The 17,434-nt window shown below is 34.4% G+C and overlaps 1 protein-coding gene across 15 annotated transcripts in view; it reads left to right on the forward strand.

Moving 5' to 3' along the window:
- The window catches only part of SUPT3H (SPT3 homolog, SAGA and STAGA complex component), a 602,245-nt gene that overhangs the window by 430,839 nt on the left and 153,972 nt on the right, over positions 1–17,434 (forward strand). For all 15 annotated transcript variants that reach the window (XR_012034199.1, XR_012034198.1, XR_012034197.1 and 12 more), the window contains 4 exons: positions 154–266; positions 1,036–1,143; positions 5,749–5,916; positions 14,371–14,481. Coding sequence is in view for 12 of the 15 variants with exons in the window: in XM_072832814.1 (XP_072688915.1) it covers positions 154–266; positions 1,036–1,143; positions 5,749–5,916; positions 14,371–14,481 (500 nt within the window). In the remaining 3 variants the exon portion in view is untranslated. The remainder of the gene's footprint in view (positions 1–153; positions 267–1,035; positions 1,144–5,748; positions 5,917–14,370; positions 14,482–17,434) is intronic.

Genomic DNA, 17,434 nt, shown 5'->3' on the forward strand with positions numbered 1-17,434 from the left:
AACGATAACAAAATTTCAAAAACGTGGTGTTTTATACGCATTGTTTTTCAAACGCAATTTTTAAGAAATGTATCTTTGATTTTGCAATAGTAATATGCAGTATTAAAACACTTCAAAAACTAAGTTTTCCATATTTGTTTTTTTGATGGCTAGCCAAAAAAGCCTCCAAATTTCGAGACTGGTTGGACTGCAGCAGTATGGAGATAAAACCCAATGTTGTCGCAATGGAAATTTTAGCATATCTAGCATATGAAACCGTGGCACAGGTAAGAATTCTAGTATCTGTAATAGCAGGCCACATGACTGCTTTCTTCTTATCCCTGTTCATGATCAAAGTTCCTCCACCTGCCACTCTACCTGGGATGAGAACAGCCATGAGTTTTATCTTATGACATTATAATCATTTTCTGAAATTTAGTTCAGTTTTGTTTCTTTGTATCTTAAGCCTTGGTGGATGTTAGGGTAAACATGATTCTTGCTTGTAACTTTATCCTAACCAGAAATGGAACCCCATCTCAACATTGAATTCTAAGTACACATCCATCTGCCTTGTTTAGAGATTAATTTTGAGCTTTGAAATCTAGATTTTAAATCTATCTACATATCTAGAAAGGTATGTACAATCTAATGAGTGCTTGCCAAAACCTGAATCTAGAATCACTGCTCTCTGACAGCTTCTCAAAACATGGTTCTCTGACCACAAACATCAGCTTCTCCTTGCTTCTTGTTTAAAATATAGAATTAGAATCTCAGTGTTTAGAGCACAGAAATCTGTATTTTGAAACACTTCCCTAGTGATTATTAAACAAAGTTTGAGAAGCTTTCTCCTAGAAAGTCAGAATACATTGTTTATATTCATAGGTAGGACCACTTATCAATGAAAGCATATGCTCACGTCCACAATACAGATTTTTAGCAGACTGTATTACCAACAACATTTGGAATATATAGCTTTTAGTTTTGCCACTTCAGTTGACATTGGTGATTGATTATTTCCAGCTATGTGATTTTATTTTTATTATTCTGATCTTCTAGTTAGTGGACCTTGCTCTTCTTGTGAGGCAGGACATGGTAACCAAGGCAGGAGACCCCTTTAGCCATGCCATTTCTGCAACCTTCATTCAGTATCACAACTCTGCTGAGGTAAGTAGCAAAAAATCTATCTTTGACACCTCTATGGATTTTTCATGTGTCTAGTGTTTACATTAGTAGTTCTTTGAAAAAGATGATGTAGGAATGTATAGCCTTTAATCAGAAATCTTAACACACTAAACATTCAAACAGTTACCGAGTACCTCCTCTGTTCCCGGTCTTAACAATCCACTTAATACAATTATTTTTTCACCTTTTTCTTGCCTTTCTTAGTCCCCAGCCCTTCAGTAAAAGAGGGATAGTTGGAGCACGCCTCTTTTCCATGGGAAGTGAACAACTGATTTGGGCAACTGAACAATTAGAGAATAGTTCTTTATTTCTTTGTGCCTCAAAGACAAGAGAATCATTATTATTCCTGTCCTAATAACTCCTGACATTTATTAATAATTGTATTTCCAGTTCTTGACCTATCTCTAAACATTATTTAAAGAAGCATGGCCCCATTTATTCTCCATATTCACCCAGGCCCTATCATGTGAGGATCACATCCTTTGTGACCAGTTTGTGTGGCTGGGATCTCCACCTACGAGGGTTATAAAGTCATCTTGCCAACTTTAAAGCGTCGTGCAATAACTCTGTACCATTTGTAGTATAAGAAAATTTCTCTGTGAGCAGCATGTGCCTACAACCGAGAAATGTAGTTTCATCTATTCAATAAATTTGCTGATATTTGACCCTTTTTACTGGCATAAATAACAATTTCATGTAATTCAGTCTAATAACCATAGAGAAGGCAGCAAGGAGGTTAGGTTAATATCTACCTGTATAATTGTTAAGTGAACTTTGGCTCCAGTTGGGTGAAATGTGTAACTTGAAAATGTCTAAGCCCTTATGAGAATCTGACAAAAACTATAAACCCTGTCTCCATAAGCATACTTACATACAGACTTTGTACAGAATTTCAGGGTGTTTGTAGACCCTCTGAAATCATTCTATGAATCTAAGCAATCTGTGAACCTGACAGACCCCAAGTAAGTATCTCTGCTCTAGGGTACTTAGAAAATATATAAAGATATAAACCAATATATCTTATTTCAAGCCAAAGTTTAACATCTCTTTGTGCCCCTTGGAGAATCAGATTGGCTTGGAATCCAAGTAGAAATTAAAATGTTTATGCCCATTAAAAATCCATTTTTTTTCTTAGAAAAGATCATACATCATTATCAGTCATCATACTTTAGAAGTCCCTAAAGCTTACCCAGTTGATTAAACACTTTGTTTTCTTTATGTTACAAACCCAAATTACAATGTCAAAGAACACCCTTTAAAAATATCTTTGGTACATGTTCACTTTATGAATATGCGTATAAGTATGCTTTTCATTAACATCAGACAAATTTGTTGTAACATTTCTAATTGAAGAAATTTACAGTGAACATAACAAGCCTAGTTTTCCCTCAACATTCAAGGGATTGCTTGCATGGCTAGGAAAACTCTTTATTTCCCTTCTTTCTTGGTTCTCCAGGGTGGCCAAGCTGCCCTGGGCAACTGCTCAGCAACCACAGCTGCTGCTCCCAGCTACCCAGCAGTTAAGAAAAATGGCCTGTGTGTGCTGAGTTTCCCAGGCTCTCTGGGAGGCAGGAGCAGGAGTGTCGGAAAGCATCCCGACTAAATATGTTAGTAAAGCCTCAAACGTTTCTCTGGCCTTCCAGACACCTCTCCCCCTGTGCGACTGGCGATCAAAATGAACATTCAGAGGGACTGGAAATCTTTCTGCCCTTTATTACCTGACAAAACACAGAGAATGGCCACTCTAAAGTAGTAATCTTACTCATCAACATTACAAACCTAGTAGCCAACATCAAGGGCCTGCTCTAAGGGCTTTACCAGATTGGGAAAAAAGGGGGACTCTGAAGACTTACCAGGTCTGTATTCAGAGACATAGAACGTTCTGTAAAAATCAAGGAAAGAAAGAAAGAAAGAAAGAAAGAAAGAAAGAAAGAAAGAAAGGAAGGAAGGAAGGAAGGAAGGAAGGAAGGAAGGAAGGAAGGAAGGAAGGAAGGAAGGAAGAAAGAAGAAAGAAAGAAAGAAAGAAAGAAAGAAAGAAAGAAAGAAAGAAAGAAAGAAAGAAAGAAAGGAAGGAAGGAAGGAAGGAAGGAAGGAAGGAAGGAAGGAAGGAAGGAAAGAAAAAGAAAGAAAGAAAGAAAGAAAGAAAGAAAGAAAGAAAGAAAGAAAGAAAGAAAGAAAGAAAGAAAGAAAGAAAGAAAGAAGAAAGAAAGAGAAAAAGTCAGGAAGGAAGGAAGGAAGGAAGGAAGGAAGGAAGGAAGGAAGGAAGGAAGGAAGGAAGGAAGGAAGGAAGAGAAGAGAAAGAAAGAAAGAAAGAAAGAAAGAAAGAAAGAAAGAAAGAAAGAAAGAAAGAAAGAAAGTCAGGAAGGAAGGAAGGAAGGAAGGAAGGAAGGAAGGAAGGAAGGAAGGAAGGAAGGAAGGAAGGAAAGAAGAAAGAAAGAAGAAAGAAAGAAAAGAAAGAAAGAAAGAAAGGAAGGAAGGAAAGAAAGAAGAAAGAAAGAAAGAAAGAAAGAAAGAAAGAAAGAAAGAAAGAAAGAACAAGCAAACAGAGAATTCAAGATAGCATATATGCTAATTTCTAGATGAGTGGCATAGACCAGAAGCATAGAGGTAAAAACAAACTAACTGCAAAGAACCTGGGAGAGGAAGCTTGTGTTCAGGGAGAATAGAACTTTGATGGAGATGGTAAAAGTGGAGAAAAGGCTCTAGTCCTCAGAGGCAGCATAGCTGTAACTGTACGTGGGAGAAACAAAACTCTCATTAAAATATTCAAGCAAAGGATTCATGGTGGGGAGAGGGGTCAGATTAGAAAATTGAGCATTAGGCCCTTAGAGTTAAGGAAGAGTGGAAGGTTTCTTGGCTGCTAAAGGGTGTTGAGTTCAAATAGTGTTTTGAGAAGATCCAAAGGGGGGTCCTACATACAACGGATGGGAATTGGGAGCTCTCGAGGCATGGAGTTAATACATAATACATTCTCTTTTAAGGACTATCATTTTTGAATACTAAACATATGAAGAACCAAGCTAGTTCAGCTTGGGTTCTCAGATTGGTAGTTTTAATATTAACTGAAGTTAATTTATTTAAAGATTTATTTATTTACTTATTTATTTTGTGGGAGGGAGGGGCAGAGGGACAGGGAAAGAGAATCCCAAGCAGACTCCACACTGGGCATGGAGCCCAACACAGGGCTCAATCCCAGGACCCTAAGATCACCATCTGAGCTAAAACCAAGAGTCGGATACTTAACCAACTATGCCCCCCAGGCACCCCAGTTGAAGTTAATTTTTATATTTTTTTCTAACATATGGTTTATGCACAGGAAGCAGTGATCTCTTAGAGTTATCTTTTTTTCCTAAGAATCACTCATGCCAAATTAGGCTTATTCCTCTTGTTTGATAATGTTCCTAGGCAGGCAAATCAAAGAAATACTTTTATTTCTTTAAAAACCTTTTTATTTTAAAATCATTTTTAGATTTATAGAACCATTGCAAAGATAGTGCAGAGTTCCAATATTTTTTTCAACAGCTTCCATTAAACTTGTTCATGTCTTATTTTAAATAAATAATACAATTCTCAACAGACCAATAGACAAGATATACTTTTGAAGCCAATATGTGTATTTCAGCCAAACATTTTACAAAGTTTAGCATAATTATTTAAATATAAATACATTATAGAGAAATGTAGACTAACATAATATGGTTTAGTATAGTTGGTAGGATAAGGAAAATGTGGATTAGTAATACCATATATGAAAAATACTTACAGACTTTTATTAACCTGTAAATTCCTTAGGAACCAATATTGTGATGTTACTGATAAGAAAACTTTTTTTGCCTTGTGTTTAGGCACCGTCCTAGAGGATGGATATTGACACAGTAGAGAATGTCTAAAGGAGAGTAATTAGAAGGTGAAAGAACATGAAATCATGTCTCATAGGAAGTGGTTGAAGGAATTTGAGGTAGTTTGACCTATAAAAGAAAAGAGGCTGAGAAAGGTAGTAGTCCTCAAATATTTGAAGTGCATCTCCATGAAAGAGAACAGACTTGAAGTCATAGTCAAAGAAACCAGATATATTGGCAAAATGAACTCCAATAAAAAAATTTTAAAAAAAGAAAAAAGAAACCAGATAGAAATGAGGGATATTATGAAAGACGGAAGGAACTAGAAATGGAAGGTGCTGGAGGTATCCATAGTGACCCTCAGGCACTGAGTTTGAGTCACTGGTAGAAAGTGATTCCCACTGATACAAATAATGGATGGCACCCAGTTTGGGGAGGGAATTCAGAGGTGCCTTTTGAGACATGTAACAAAACTTGCAAGTAGAAATCTCTGTCTAGCAAAATCAGCAGAAATTTGAGAGGCTGTATCTGTGAAATCCTGATTTTATCTAAATGATTAGAGAGATTAAAAATTAACATATTTAGACCAATAGGGGCAAGATGAAGTATCATTTCTGTGGACTGGATAATAAATAGTATCTGATATTTGTAAGCTTCAAAAAGTATTGAATTCAGGAGATATTACACAAAATTGAATATTAGTGAAATTCCTGGTCACTCAATTTCAAAAGCACATCTCTTTGGGCAGGGGTCTTGCATGAAGTCCTACCCAGAATCTCCTGAGAACACACCTCCTCCTACACCAACAGCTCCATCAGCTGGATCACAGCACTCAGGGAAAACTGCATCAGGATCCCTGGGGAATGGGAGTGCTGGACAAGACTCAGCTAAAACCAAACAAAGGAAAAGAAAAAAGGTCAGTGATCTTTTTTTTTTTTTCCGTTTTTGTTGTTGTTGTTTTTGTTTGTTTGTTTGTTTTTCAGTGCAGAGTGGATAAAGTTGAATTTGCTTCAGAGATATGGAAAGTATAGTCTATTTTTCTCATAGTTTGAATTTTTAGAAATAGCCAATTTATGCTTTACCATACTTAATGACTTCTACTTAGACTTTTTTAAATAGCTTTCTTCTGGATAAAGCAAGATACTGATTTTTTTCTAATATTTTATTATAAAAATATTCAAACATACAAAAATATTAGAATTCTATATTTAACATCATATATCTGCCATCTAGATTCCACAGTGAACATTATAATACTACATTTACTGTATTACCTACATATTTATGTATTTACATTTATTATATCTATTTATCTAATTATTCTTTTGTCCATCTGTCAATTCATCCTTTTTTTTTTTTTTTTTGCTAAATTTCAAAGATATACTAAATGTACACTTCATGGCTTAACACTTCATTATGTATATAATTTGTTTATGGTTCTCTTTTTTTTTTGTAAGGTATACACTGTGAACTACTCATTTGTTAAGCATACCATTTGATGAGTATTGACAAATGTATAAACCTATCATTTTCTAAACCCTTCTCAAGATATAAAACATTATCATCAGTTCAGAACATTCCTCTATGCCTCTTCCCAGTCAGTTCCTGCCACCACAGAAAGGCAATCATTGTCCTGATTCTTTCATCATAAATTAGTTTTTCCCATCCTAGAACATCATATAAAGAAAATGTAGTATATATACTGTTTTGAGTGAAATTTCTTTCACTCAGGATTGTTTTTGAAATTTGTTTTTCAATGTAAGTGTTTAATTTATTCCTGCTTAATGCTGAGTAATGTGTTGTGTATGAATATATCAATGTATTTATTCTTATTTTGGTGGACACCTAAGCTGTTTTCAGTTTTTGAGATATGCCTTCATTTCTCTTAGATTAATAGCTAAGAATGAAATTACTGAGTCACAGAATATGTGTTTGGTTTTTATTTTTTTAATTTATTTTTATTTTTTAAAGATTTTATTTATTTATTCATGAAAGACACAGAGGGAGAGAGAGGCAGAGACACAAGCAGAGGGAGAAGCAGGCTCCATGCACAGAGCCTGATGTGGGACTCGATCCCGGGACTCCAAGATCACGCCCTATGCCAAAGGCAGGCACTCAACTGCTGAGCCATCCAGGTGTTCCTGGATTTGTTTTTTAAGAAACTCAGTTTGGTTTTTAAAGAAACTCTTCAGTAGAAGACTTTATTTCCCCCAAAAATGTTTGTGTCATTATACTTCCACCTGCAGTACATGAGGCTTCCAGTTGTTTCACACGTTCCTCAGGTTTGGTATTATCATTGTTTTTATTTTTAACCATTCTAATGGATATCTAATAGTGACTCAAGTGAGTTTGCATTTCCTGGAAATTCAACATATTTATTGACATGGTTAGATATAGGTCAACTATTTTGCTATTTATTTTTTGCTTGTTCTATTTTTGATTCTCAGTTTTTCTTGTCTTATTTTGGGTTATGTACTCTTTAAGAAACTTATTTTAATTCATTTACTCGTTTCTTAGTGATACCTCTTTGCATCATTTTTTCAGTGGTTATGCTAACGATTACAATATATCCTTAAATTTTCAGTGTTGTACTACATACATAAAATTTGAGACTCTTGGGCAGCCCGGGTGGCTCAGTGATTTAGTGCCACCTTTGGCCCAGGGCCTGATCCTGGAGACTGGAGATCAAGTCCCATGTTGGGCTCCCTGCATGGAGCCTGCTTCTCCCTCTACCTGTGTTTCTGCCTTTGTGTGTGTGTGTGTGTGTGTGTGTGTGTGTGTGTCATGGATAAATAAATAAAATCTTTAAAAAAAGTTTGAGACTCTTATAAGACTTTATATATATATATATATATATATATATATATATATACACACACACACAAATCACATAATACATATAATACATAATACATAAATATAAATATATTTATATAAGTAAATATTTATGCTATAGTGTTATACATCTTACATCTTCATGTTATAAACTATAATATATAATACTACTTATGCCTTAAATAATTGAATGTATTTCAATGAAACTAAGAAAAAAAAAAACAGTAACATTTACCATTCCCACTATTCTTCATTTTTCTCTTTCTTTTTCCTTGTCTCTGTCTCTCTTTGTTATCCTCAGACTTACTTCTGGTATTATTTTCCTATTTTGTTCTACTAAATTTTATTTTAGCATTTTTATGGAGCAGGTTGGCTGGTGATGGTTTCTCTTAGTTTTCATATTTCTGAAAATATCCTTTTCCATTTTTAGAATATATTTTCACTGGATATAGAATTCAGTACTTTAATGATATCATTCTACTGTTTTCTGGCATCCATTGTTTTAATCATATGTCAGTAGTTTGTATTATTGTTTCTGTGTTTGTAATGTGTTATTTCTTTCTGGATGCTTTCATGATTGTATTTTATTTTTGTTTTTCAGCAGTTTGACATGCTATCCACACACAGACATGGTTTTCTTTGTATGTGTCCTGCATAGGGTTCATTGAGCTTCTTGAATATTTGTTTGTGTCTTTAACCATTTGGGGGAAATTTTCAGCAATTACTTCTTGAGATTTTTTTTTTCTGCTTCATTCACTGTCTCTTCTCCATTTCAGAGATCCTAAGTTCATATTTGTTAGTTACTTTGATATTGCTCCACAGGTGCCTATTTAATTTTTCTATCAATCTTTTCTCTCTGTTCTTTAGGTTGGATATATTCTCTTGCTGTGTCTTTATGTTCCAGACTCAACTGTCAGCTCCAATCTGTTTTACCCATCAAATAATTCTCTTTGTGATACTTTATTTTATAGTTTTATAATTTCCCCTTGATTTCTTTTTAGTTTTTATCTGGTTTTTTTATTTGTCATTTATTGCAGGTTTATTTTCTTTTATATTCTTGAGTATAATTATAACAGCTACTTTAAAATCCCACATTGATCAGTTAATATCTGGGTTATTTTATTCTCCATTGAGTGTAACTCAAACTTTCTTTGAGACTCAGTGGAGACCAAAATAATGCCTCCTCTCTCAGTTCTTCTTCGTCAATTTCATACATTGTTGCATGTCTAGTAATTTTCAGTTATATCCTGGGCATCATGAGTAATAAGTGCTAGAGATTTTGTGTTCTGTTATATTCCCGTGAAGAATTGTTGGTGTTAATAGTGGTAGTGATGTGGGTATGTGAGTTAGGCAGGCGCTTTGCTATTCTACACAAACTCAAACTCCTCTTCATTGACGGCAGCCAGAATCTCTCCTCAGTTCACTTAGCTTTAACTGGATTTCTTGGATTCAGTACCACAGACAAATAGATTTGGGTAAAGTTTGTATGCTGAATTTGGGGCTTTCCTTCTTTGATTTTGCCCTTTTTTGGTATTTCCTTCCTGACTTTGTACCTACTTTGGGTGCCCTTAACTCTGGCCTATATTTCTTAAAGTCTCTAAGGTCATATGTGAACTATACTGAGTAGGGCCTGCCATTATACCAAAAAAGTAAAAACAGGAAACTGAAGACACTGCCATTCTCTTCTTCTTCTTCTTCTTTTTTTTTTTTTTTTCTATTCTCTTATTCTAAATATAGGCACTCCCCTTTCCAGTATCTGCCTGGTTTTGATCAGTCTCTATCACTTCCATGTTCTTGTTTTTTATAATTCATCTAAATTGATACTATTATCTAAAACTCAGAGAACCATTTGCCATTACAAGTAGTAGAGCCATTCCAAGATATAATTTTATAATGGTAGTAAGCAAATTTTAGGTTTAGCTTCATATCTGGGTTCCTCTTCCATTTATAAAACAACAGAACTCAGTGCTTATTTATTGGGGGGAAATTTGAAGTATAAGGAACTCCTAATGTGAAGTAGTTTTAAATAATTTTAGCTATAGTGCTCCAGCTCACTCAGTAACTAAAACTAGGATAACAAAGTATTACCTAAAAGACCTCTTCAGTGGACTTGCTTTACTAAGTATATAAGAAAAAGTTGTAATTAACCTGATATAATTATGCCTACATACATAAAAAATTTAAGAATCTCAAAGACATATATTTTTTTCTCATAAATATTTAAACATTTCTCTCCTAATCTTGTTGAAAGCTATTACATTAGAGTTGTTTTATAGCAAAGATTTCCTGAGTAAATTAAGTATTAGCTTAGTTCATATCTGAATTCTTATAAATTCAAAATCAGTGACATCAGAATAATGTCCCACTTTAAAGCTATTAGTTATTTCTCTGTTTATTCCTCCAAATCTTTCTACATTCAGACTCTTGCTGTGTTTTCATTTTTACTCCCTAGAAACTTCCACTATGGTGGTAACATGGTACAGTTTATTCTACATAAAATAATTAAGCCTCTATATATCAGCTGTGTGTCCTAGAAGCCAAGAGATCTGATGTATAGCCATACTGATACTGTCACTATAATCTAGGGCAAGTCCTTTATCTTCACTTTCTCATCCATAAAATAGGTTGGGAGTTGGAAGAGTTTAGAATAGATGTTATCTTACATTCCTTCCAGATTTAATAATGTATGAATCCTTAAGTTTAGTGATTCTCTTGTCTTCTCCTTAAGTAGTTTTTCTAGTTTTAATTTCCTTAAAGAAAAGAGTTTTCTAGTTATATAGAATACAGTTTTAGCAATTAACATCTCAATTAAACTTTGAAATTAGAAAATTAACTATTAAAATTAACTATATCATATTCTGTAACCTTTGGCCAAAGAATGGCCCATCTTCATCTGAAAAGAAATCCTCCATAAACATGAAACTCTGAGAAAACTATGTGTACAACAGTGAGTAGAAGGAAGACACTTGCCAGTCAGATTACATATCAACCTTTATGGTCCATGAGTAGTAAAAGTATTAGTAGTAGTAGTAGTACTAATCTTTCATTCACTCCAATCTGAGATGTTAGTCTGTAAGAATGAATGTTTCAAGTTTAACAAAAGATCTAGTCCACAATTATGTGGAAAGAATAAGTGGCAATTATCTGAGCTTCCAGGTCCTTCTTTATAAATTTGGATTTCCCTAGCAAGGGAAAGGCTGAGAAAGGATAGGATAGTTTAACTTGCCAACAATTTTTTTAAAGCATCAAGACAAGTATAGGCATTTGTAAGAGATCCAGCAGCAACAGAAGTTTCAATATAGCTTCCTTGGACCACAGTTGAGAGTTCAAACTGCTGAGAAATTTTATTCAGCATAAGCCAGCAAGGATAAGCAGAGGCACAGTGCTCAAATCCAGGGATGTTAGGATTCCATATAATACTTACTCTCCAGTACCCAGCTTCTGGATGAAAGGACACACGTAAGATGAAGTGGAAGCGTACGAGAATAGAGTATGAATGCAGCCATGAGGAAAAGGACCTGACATATGAGAAAGAACTTTACCAAGCAGCCTGTACTTGATTCCAGGAAATAATCTATTTTGGCAGAGATTTCAGCACTCTTTAGACTCAGTATGTTGTCAAATATAGGTGTCATCTTTGAAAATTTAAAAATAAAGAATATCCTATTAAGTGTAGGCATACTCAAAATAGGAAAGATGAACTGGTATATGAATCTAGCACTCTTCAAATGTGTTCACAGCACATAAAAGATTTTTAAATATTAGAAGACAAATATATAAATTTAATGCTTATTCTTCTGAAACAATTTTGAAGAATATTAACAAAATGCTAGAGTCACTGTGAAATTAAAAAGTCTCAACTTGGTATGAATTTTGAGTTTAAATGGTTAAAAATACCTTGGCGAAGGCCTGAATGTTGACAAAAATGTAAAGAGGTCTGTTGAGATGGAAGCAACACTGGAAATATATCATTTCAGATTTAAGGGTTCCCTTCCAAAGAACTCGTGGGCAAGTCAAGAAAGTGTAGAAGTGCATATGGCAACTTCATGCTGTTTGCAGTTGCTTAATTATAGCAAACAAACCTGAAATTAACAAAAAACAGAAAAATCTAATATTTTTCACAACATTGAGTATTTCCATTTTTATGTAAGTTAGCTTCATCTTTTTGGAAAAGATCACAATTCAACCATAAGTTTCTAGCTTATGCTTCCCTCAGTGTTCTGAAATCCCATTTGATTATCATGCCAGCGGTCCTGAGAGATTTTGACCAAATGTTCTATCTTTTGACCAAATGTTTTATCTTTTGATAAAAACCAAATTTATTTCGGAAAGACAGGAAGAGGAGAATCTTAGATTGGCCATGGAGGAATGACTTGAAAAACAAACCCAAGCTGCAAGGAGAAAGGAGATGCCATAGAGGAACTTTCCACCTGACATGTAATATGCAGGATATTGACCTTCTTGATGTCTTTGTTTTTTATTTCCACTTGAGTTTCCACTAGAAAACTCAACTCTAGATCCAGCTAAATATTTGCATTCATTTCCACAAATGATGGAATGCCTCAACCATTAATGAATCTTTATTAGTCATGTTCATCTTTTGGGGCCAGATGGACTCAGAAAAGGACCTTTACCCTCATCAGGTACCTGGTAATTGCATTTCTTCTAATATATTCCAGGTGACACAAAGCATTTGGAATAAGAACTGAAAAAGCACTCAAAAGAAAAAAATCCTGTGTACTTTTTTATCAGTGCCAAGTGAAGGATTGAGATAACAGTTTATGTTGTTGTGGGCATAGCAGTTCTGTTATTCAGGGTGTTGTTAGAATGAAATTGAGGATACTCTAGAGTCAATTCCTATTTGCTTATTTCATATCTTTTTAAAATAATAAAAATAAGATCCGCTTTGTTTTATATTTTATATCTTATTTCAGGTTCAGCTTGGATAATTAGCTGATGCTCTCATTGAATGAGAATTTTTAATTTTTTTTTTTACTAGTTCTGAGAAAACCACACATGAGGTACAGAAAATACATTTGAAAAGTACAGAAGGATATACAATGAAAAATGTATCTTCTAGTCCCTGTCCTTTAGACACCCATTTAGCCTCCAAGAGATAAGGACTATTACTGATTTTTAGTATACCCTTGCAAAATATAGTCTATGCTTAAATGAGTATGTAATGTTCAGCCTTTAAAAAAAAATAAATGGTAACATAGTGCCACCCAAGTGGATACCTTGCATTTTCTCACACAGTACATCTTAGGGATAGTTCCATGGGAGTGTGCATGGAACTCCCTTGTTGTTCTTGGTGGTTGCTATAGTTTCATTAAATGGATGTATCATAATTTATTTTAGTGTTCCCTCATTGTTGAACATTTAGTTCATCAATCCTAGTAATTCTGCAGTGAGTGTGTGTTTATGTGTGTGTGATAGATATATAGGTATATAAAATTTTGTACCTGTGTAATATATCTGTAGGACAAGTTCTTCAATGTGAAATTGGGTCAGAAATGATTGTGCATTTTCATTTGATAAGATTTTGTCAAATTACTATCCATAGAGGTCATACTAGTTATACTCCTACAAGGAATTATAAAAGTGATAATTGTAGTAATTATCAGCAAAACAAATAATTATTATGTGACTTAAGTAATACACAAACAAGTGTTTCTTTCTTTTGATTCTTTAATGTTAATGACTGGCATCTGGCATCCATTGCAGTTTAAAGCAATTATAATTATTATCCCAGTTTGACAGATGAGGAAACCAAAGCACAGAGATATTGCATAACTTGACAGAACTGGTAACTGATAAGATCTGGATCAGGTATTTGGGAAACCAGAGCCTGCAACTGAACTTAAATCATATAACACACATTTCTTCAGCTGGTATCCATACTCTCTTTGCAAATAATCTTTCTCTTCCTTGTATCTTTTTGTACTTTCAAACCTGCCTTTTACACATGAAGCCAATGAAAATAGAAAGGTTTTGTTTTATTTTGTTTTTGCCTTGAGGACACCTAGAAAATTAGGAACCAAGTTAAAATGATCATTTATGACAGCCCCCAGTATTACAGATAAATATATAGCAATTTTATATTTTTCATTTTAAAATTGATGACCCTCATGTTATTTCAGAAATATGCCCAACAAGCTCCCAAGAAACATTTATAATAATAAATGTTCAAATGTTTTTAAAAAAAATAGCTTCCTGTGGTTCTTTCAACAATCCCATGACACTTCTCATCTGCACGCGAGTGGCTATATTCTTCGGTACCTTGACATGCAGGCCTAGGTGAAATATTGTGGGCATAAAAATTGCATTTGGTAGGTCTGCTAGGAAGGGGTCATGTAAAAGTCATCTTTGATTTGTTAATGGAATATTTTTTTAAATGCAGAGTATGGCAGCAGGGACATGCATCCTAAAGGGAGAAAAACATCCATTTTATAAAAGTTTATTTTCATATTTTATACACTGTAGTTCTGTTGTGTGTTTTTGATTTAGTAACAATTTATGTGTTTTTCTGTCGCAGAGCACTGCGGCCTGTGGTGTTGAGGCTCACAGCGATGCCATCCAGCCCTGCCACATCAGAGAGGCCGTTCGACGCTACGGCCACAAGATTGGCCCCCTTTCCCCATTCACAGTACGTAATAACAGAGTTATAAAAAGTTATATTTATAATCTGAAAGAATTTTGATTTTCAAGTGGTCAAATGAAGAAGCAATGGAATTGTTGAAAGCAATTTGTGGTGACGGTAATTTTGTTGTATAAAAGTGGCATAATTCTCTTGGGAAATAAAAGTTAGTCATTTTTGTCTCTTTTTGGAAGGATGATTCTTTTCTACAAAATATTATTTTCTTTCAATTACAAATTATGCTTTTTTTGTTGGGGCTTATATTTTCTATTTTTCAAAGCTTAGGTTTATAAAACTTTTTTGTCAAATTATATGTATCCAAATATTGCTAGAAGCACTTTATATTTTAAAATTGGTTAGATTGGCAATACCACTTCTATCAGATGTCCTGCTCCTAAACATACTTTGAGTTGGAAGAAGAAGAAATGATTTCTTTACTGGCTTTGAAGTAGGCTGAAATGCAGATAGTCTTTCACATCTTCAAATGGTTTTAAAGCTTATAATCAGAGTTTGTTGTTTTTTTTTTAAATGGAGAATTAAAGACTTTATATTTCAACAGCCTAAAGAAAGTGTGTGTGTGTGTGTGTGTGAGTGTATGTTTTAATTAAGTGCTCATCTTGTTGCCTTTTTTAAAAAAAATCTTTATTCATGTTAATAGAACTTTCTCCAAGTCTTCCACTGTTTATGAGGCACCGGTTTGATTTTCAGAACATGAGGTTGGATTTAAGACTGAGGAACAGTAGAATTTACTGTTTGTTTGGTTTCTTCATATTCACTTCTGCTTTAATATATCAAAGCAGAGTATGTACATATAACATCAACATACATACATACATAAGTATAACATAGTGTTTTCTCCTAGGAGTGGATTTTACTATTATCTATTGATAAAAATCATGATTTCTTCTACATTAGATCATCTCCTTTTTCCCTGTGTTTTAGTTAAAGGGAATACTTTCTTTCCATTCTTTATTTTCATTAGCTAATTGTATGGGTATCTCATTGTAACAGCAAGCATGTATCAGAAACTTTTTATGTATGTCTCCAGAAGCTTTTTTTAATGGTAACTATTATTTCCACTTGCGTTTAGCATTTAAAATCTGTCTTCTAAAATAAATAAATAAATAAATAAAATAAAATCTGTCTTCTATATTATGAGAACATGATTTCAATACTGCCAATGAAAGCAATATATACTTCTGCATGAATATTTTTAGATTATTGCAATTGAAAAGGCAGAATGAAATCAGATATCTCTTGTTTTATTTTTTTCTGCAAGATAGGTGAGACTATTTTGAGTGATGAGCCAAAAGAAATGAAATTTAGAAAAATAGGAGATGATTGGAAGAATTTAAAAACTGAAATTGAAAGAGCCATCTTCTAACAAAGGATTAAACATATCAAGTCCATATTTAAGAGCCAAATAATAACTAAAAGATTGAGGCAATGGAATGGAAAGAGAAGGAAAAGGAGGCAGTGTTAGTAATAATCTAGAAGGCATTAAAGAGTAGCAAGGAGAAGCTGGATTTTTGAGAAAGAACCTAAAATGGTAACTAAAATAATAGGTAAAATTACATGAAGGAACATGTATCTAATATAAGGGGGAATCTCCCTATCATAAAGTCTTTGTTATTTCCTTAAGAGGAAGCAGTAGCTGCTTCATTCTTCCATGTTTTTTGTACTTCACTACACTGGACAGATTATTTAACCATCTTAGTTGATGACATTGTGTGCATGTGTTTGTATGTGTATTCATTCCTTCATGTCTAACTGGTACTCTGTTATTCATGTAATGTTGCTTTTACATGGTCAGAAAATATACTTGAAACTAAGCTCAGATATAGTTTAAGCTAATTTTCATCTAATAAACATATAACAATTATGCTCTTCTAAGTTAATGGTACAATTGTAAAATGCTTAATTTAAATAGATCTGGAAAAATAGAACACATAAACCATGACCTGGAAGGTTCACTTAACCACTGCCAGAATGACAGCAAATGGTAAAAAATCACCAGAGAGGGGCATCCGCATTTTTATCACTCCTCAGAAAGGACCCACTTTGAGAGGTCTGCTTCATTACCTAGAGCTATAATAATCTGCCCGGCCTGCAGGACTGAATGTGCCTACTCTGTCTTATATCATGATTAATATGATCTAACTGTTTTAGACACAGCTTCACGCTATACATAACAATACATAAATCTTCCCTCTTTTTCATTTGAAGTATCATTGACACACATTAGTTTCAGGCATACAACAAGGTGATTCAGCATCCCTGTATATCATGCTGTGCTCACCACAAGTGTAGCTACCATCTGTCACAATACCATTGACTATATTCCCTGTGCTGTACCTTTCATAAATCTGCCTTTTAAATTAGTTAAAAATTCTCTTTAAAATGGGAGAGATTTGCAGACTATGTATCTAACATTATGGCCATCCTGCCCTGGCTCCACAGACCTTCAGCTGCTAAAAGGAGGTGCTTCTGATGGGGGTGGGGATGTTTATATCCAGTTTCCTGATGCCCACTTCTGGAGATCATACTTCATGCTGCACTAGGGACTCTTTGCCACCTAGGCTTTGAGTGGCAACTTGTAAGAAGAGAGGAGACAGGCAACCTGGGTGGCTCAGCGGTTTAATGCTGCCTTCGGCCCAGGGCATGATCCTGGAGACCTGGGATCGAGTCCCACGTCGGGCTCCCTGCATGGAGCCTGCTTCTCCCTCTGCCTGTCTCTCTCTCTCTCTCTCTCTCTCTCTCTCTCTCTCCCCCCCTCCCTCTCTCCTCTGTCTCTCATGAATAAATAAACAAAATCTTTAAAAGAAAAAAAATAGAGGAGGAAAATGGTTTGCCTCTATAGTAACCATAGGTCAACACCTAAATTTTCATACAGAAAGGCTGAGCTCGGTTACCTCCAGCATAACATTTCCTGCATAAACTAAAATGTTCATGAGCAACTAGT

The sequence above is a fragment of the Canis lupus genome, chromosome 7 (genome assembly GCF_048164855.1).
Source record: "Canis lupus baileyi chromosome 7, mCanLup2.hap1, whole genome shotgun sequence".
Classification (NCBI taxonomy): domain Eukaryota; kingdom Metazoa; phylum Chordata; class Mammalia; order Carnivora; family Canidae; genus Canis; species Canis lupus.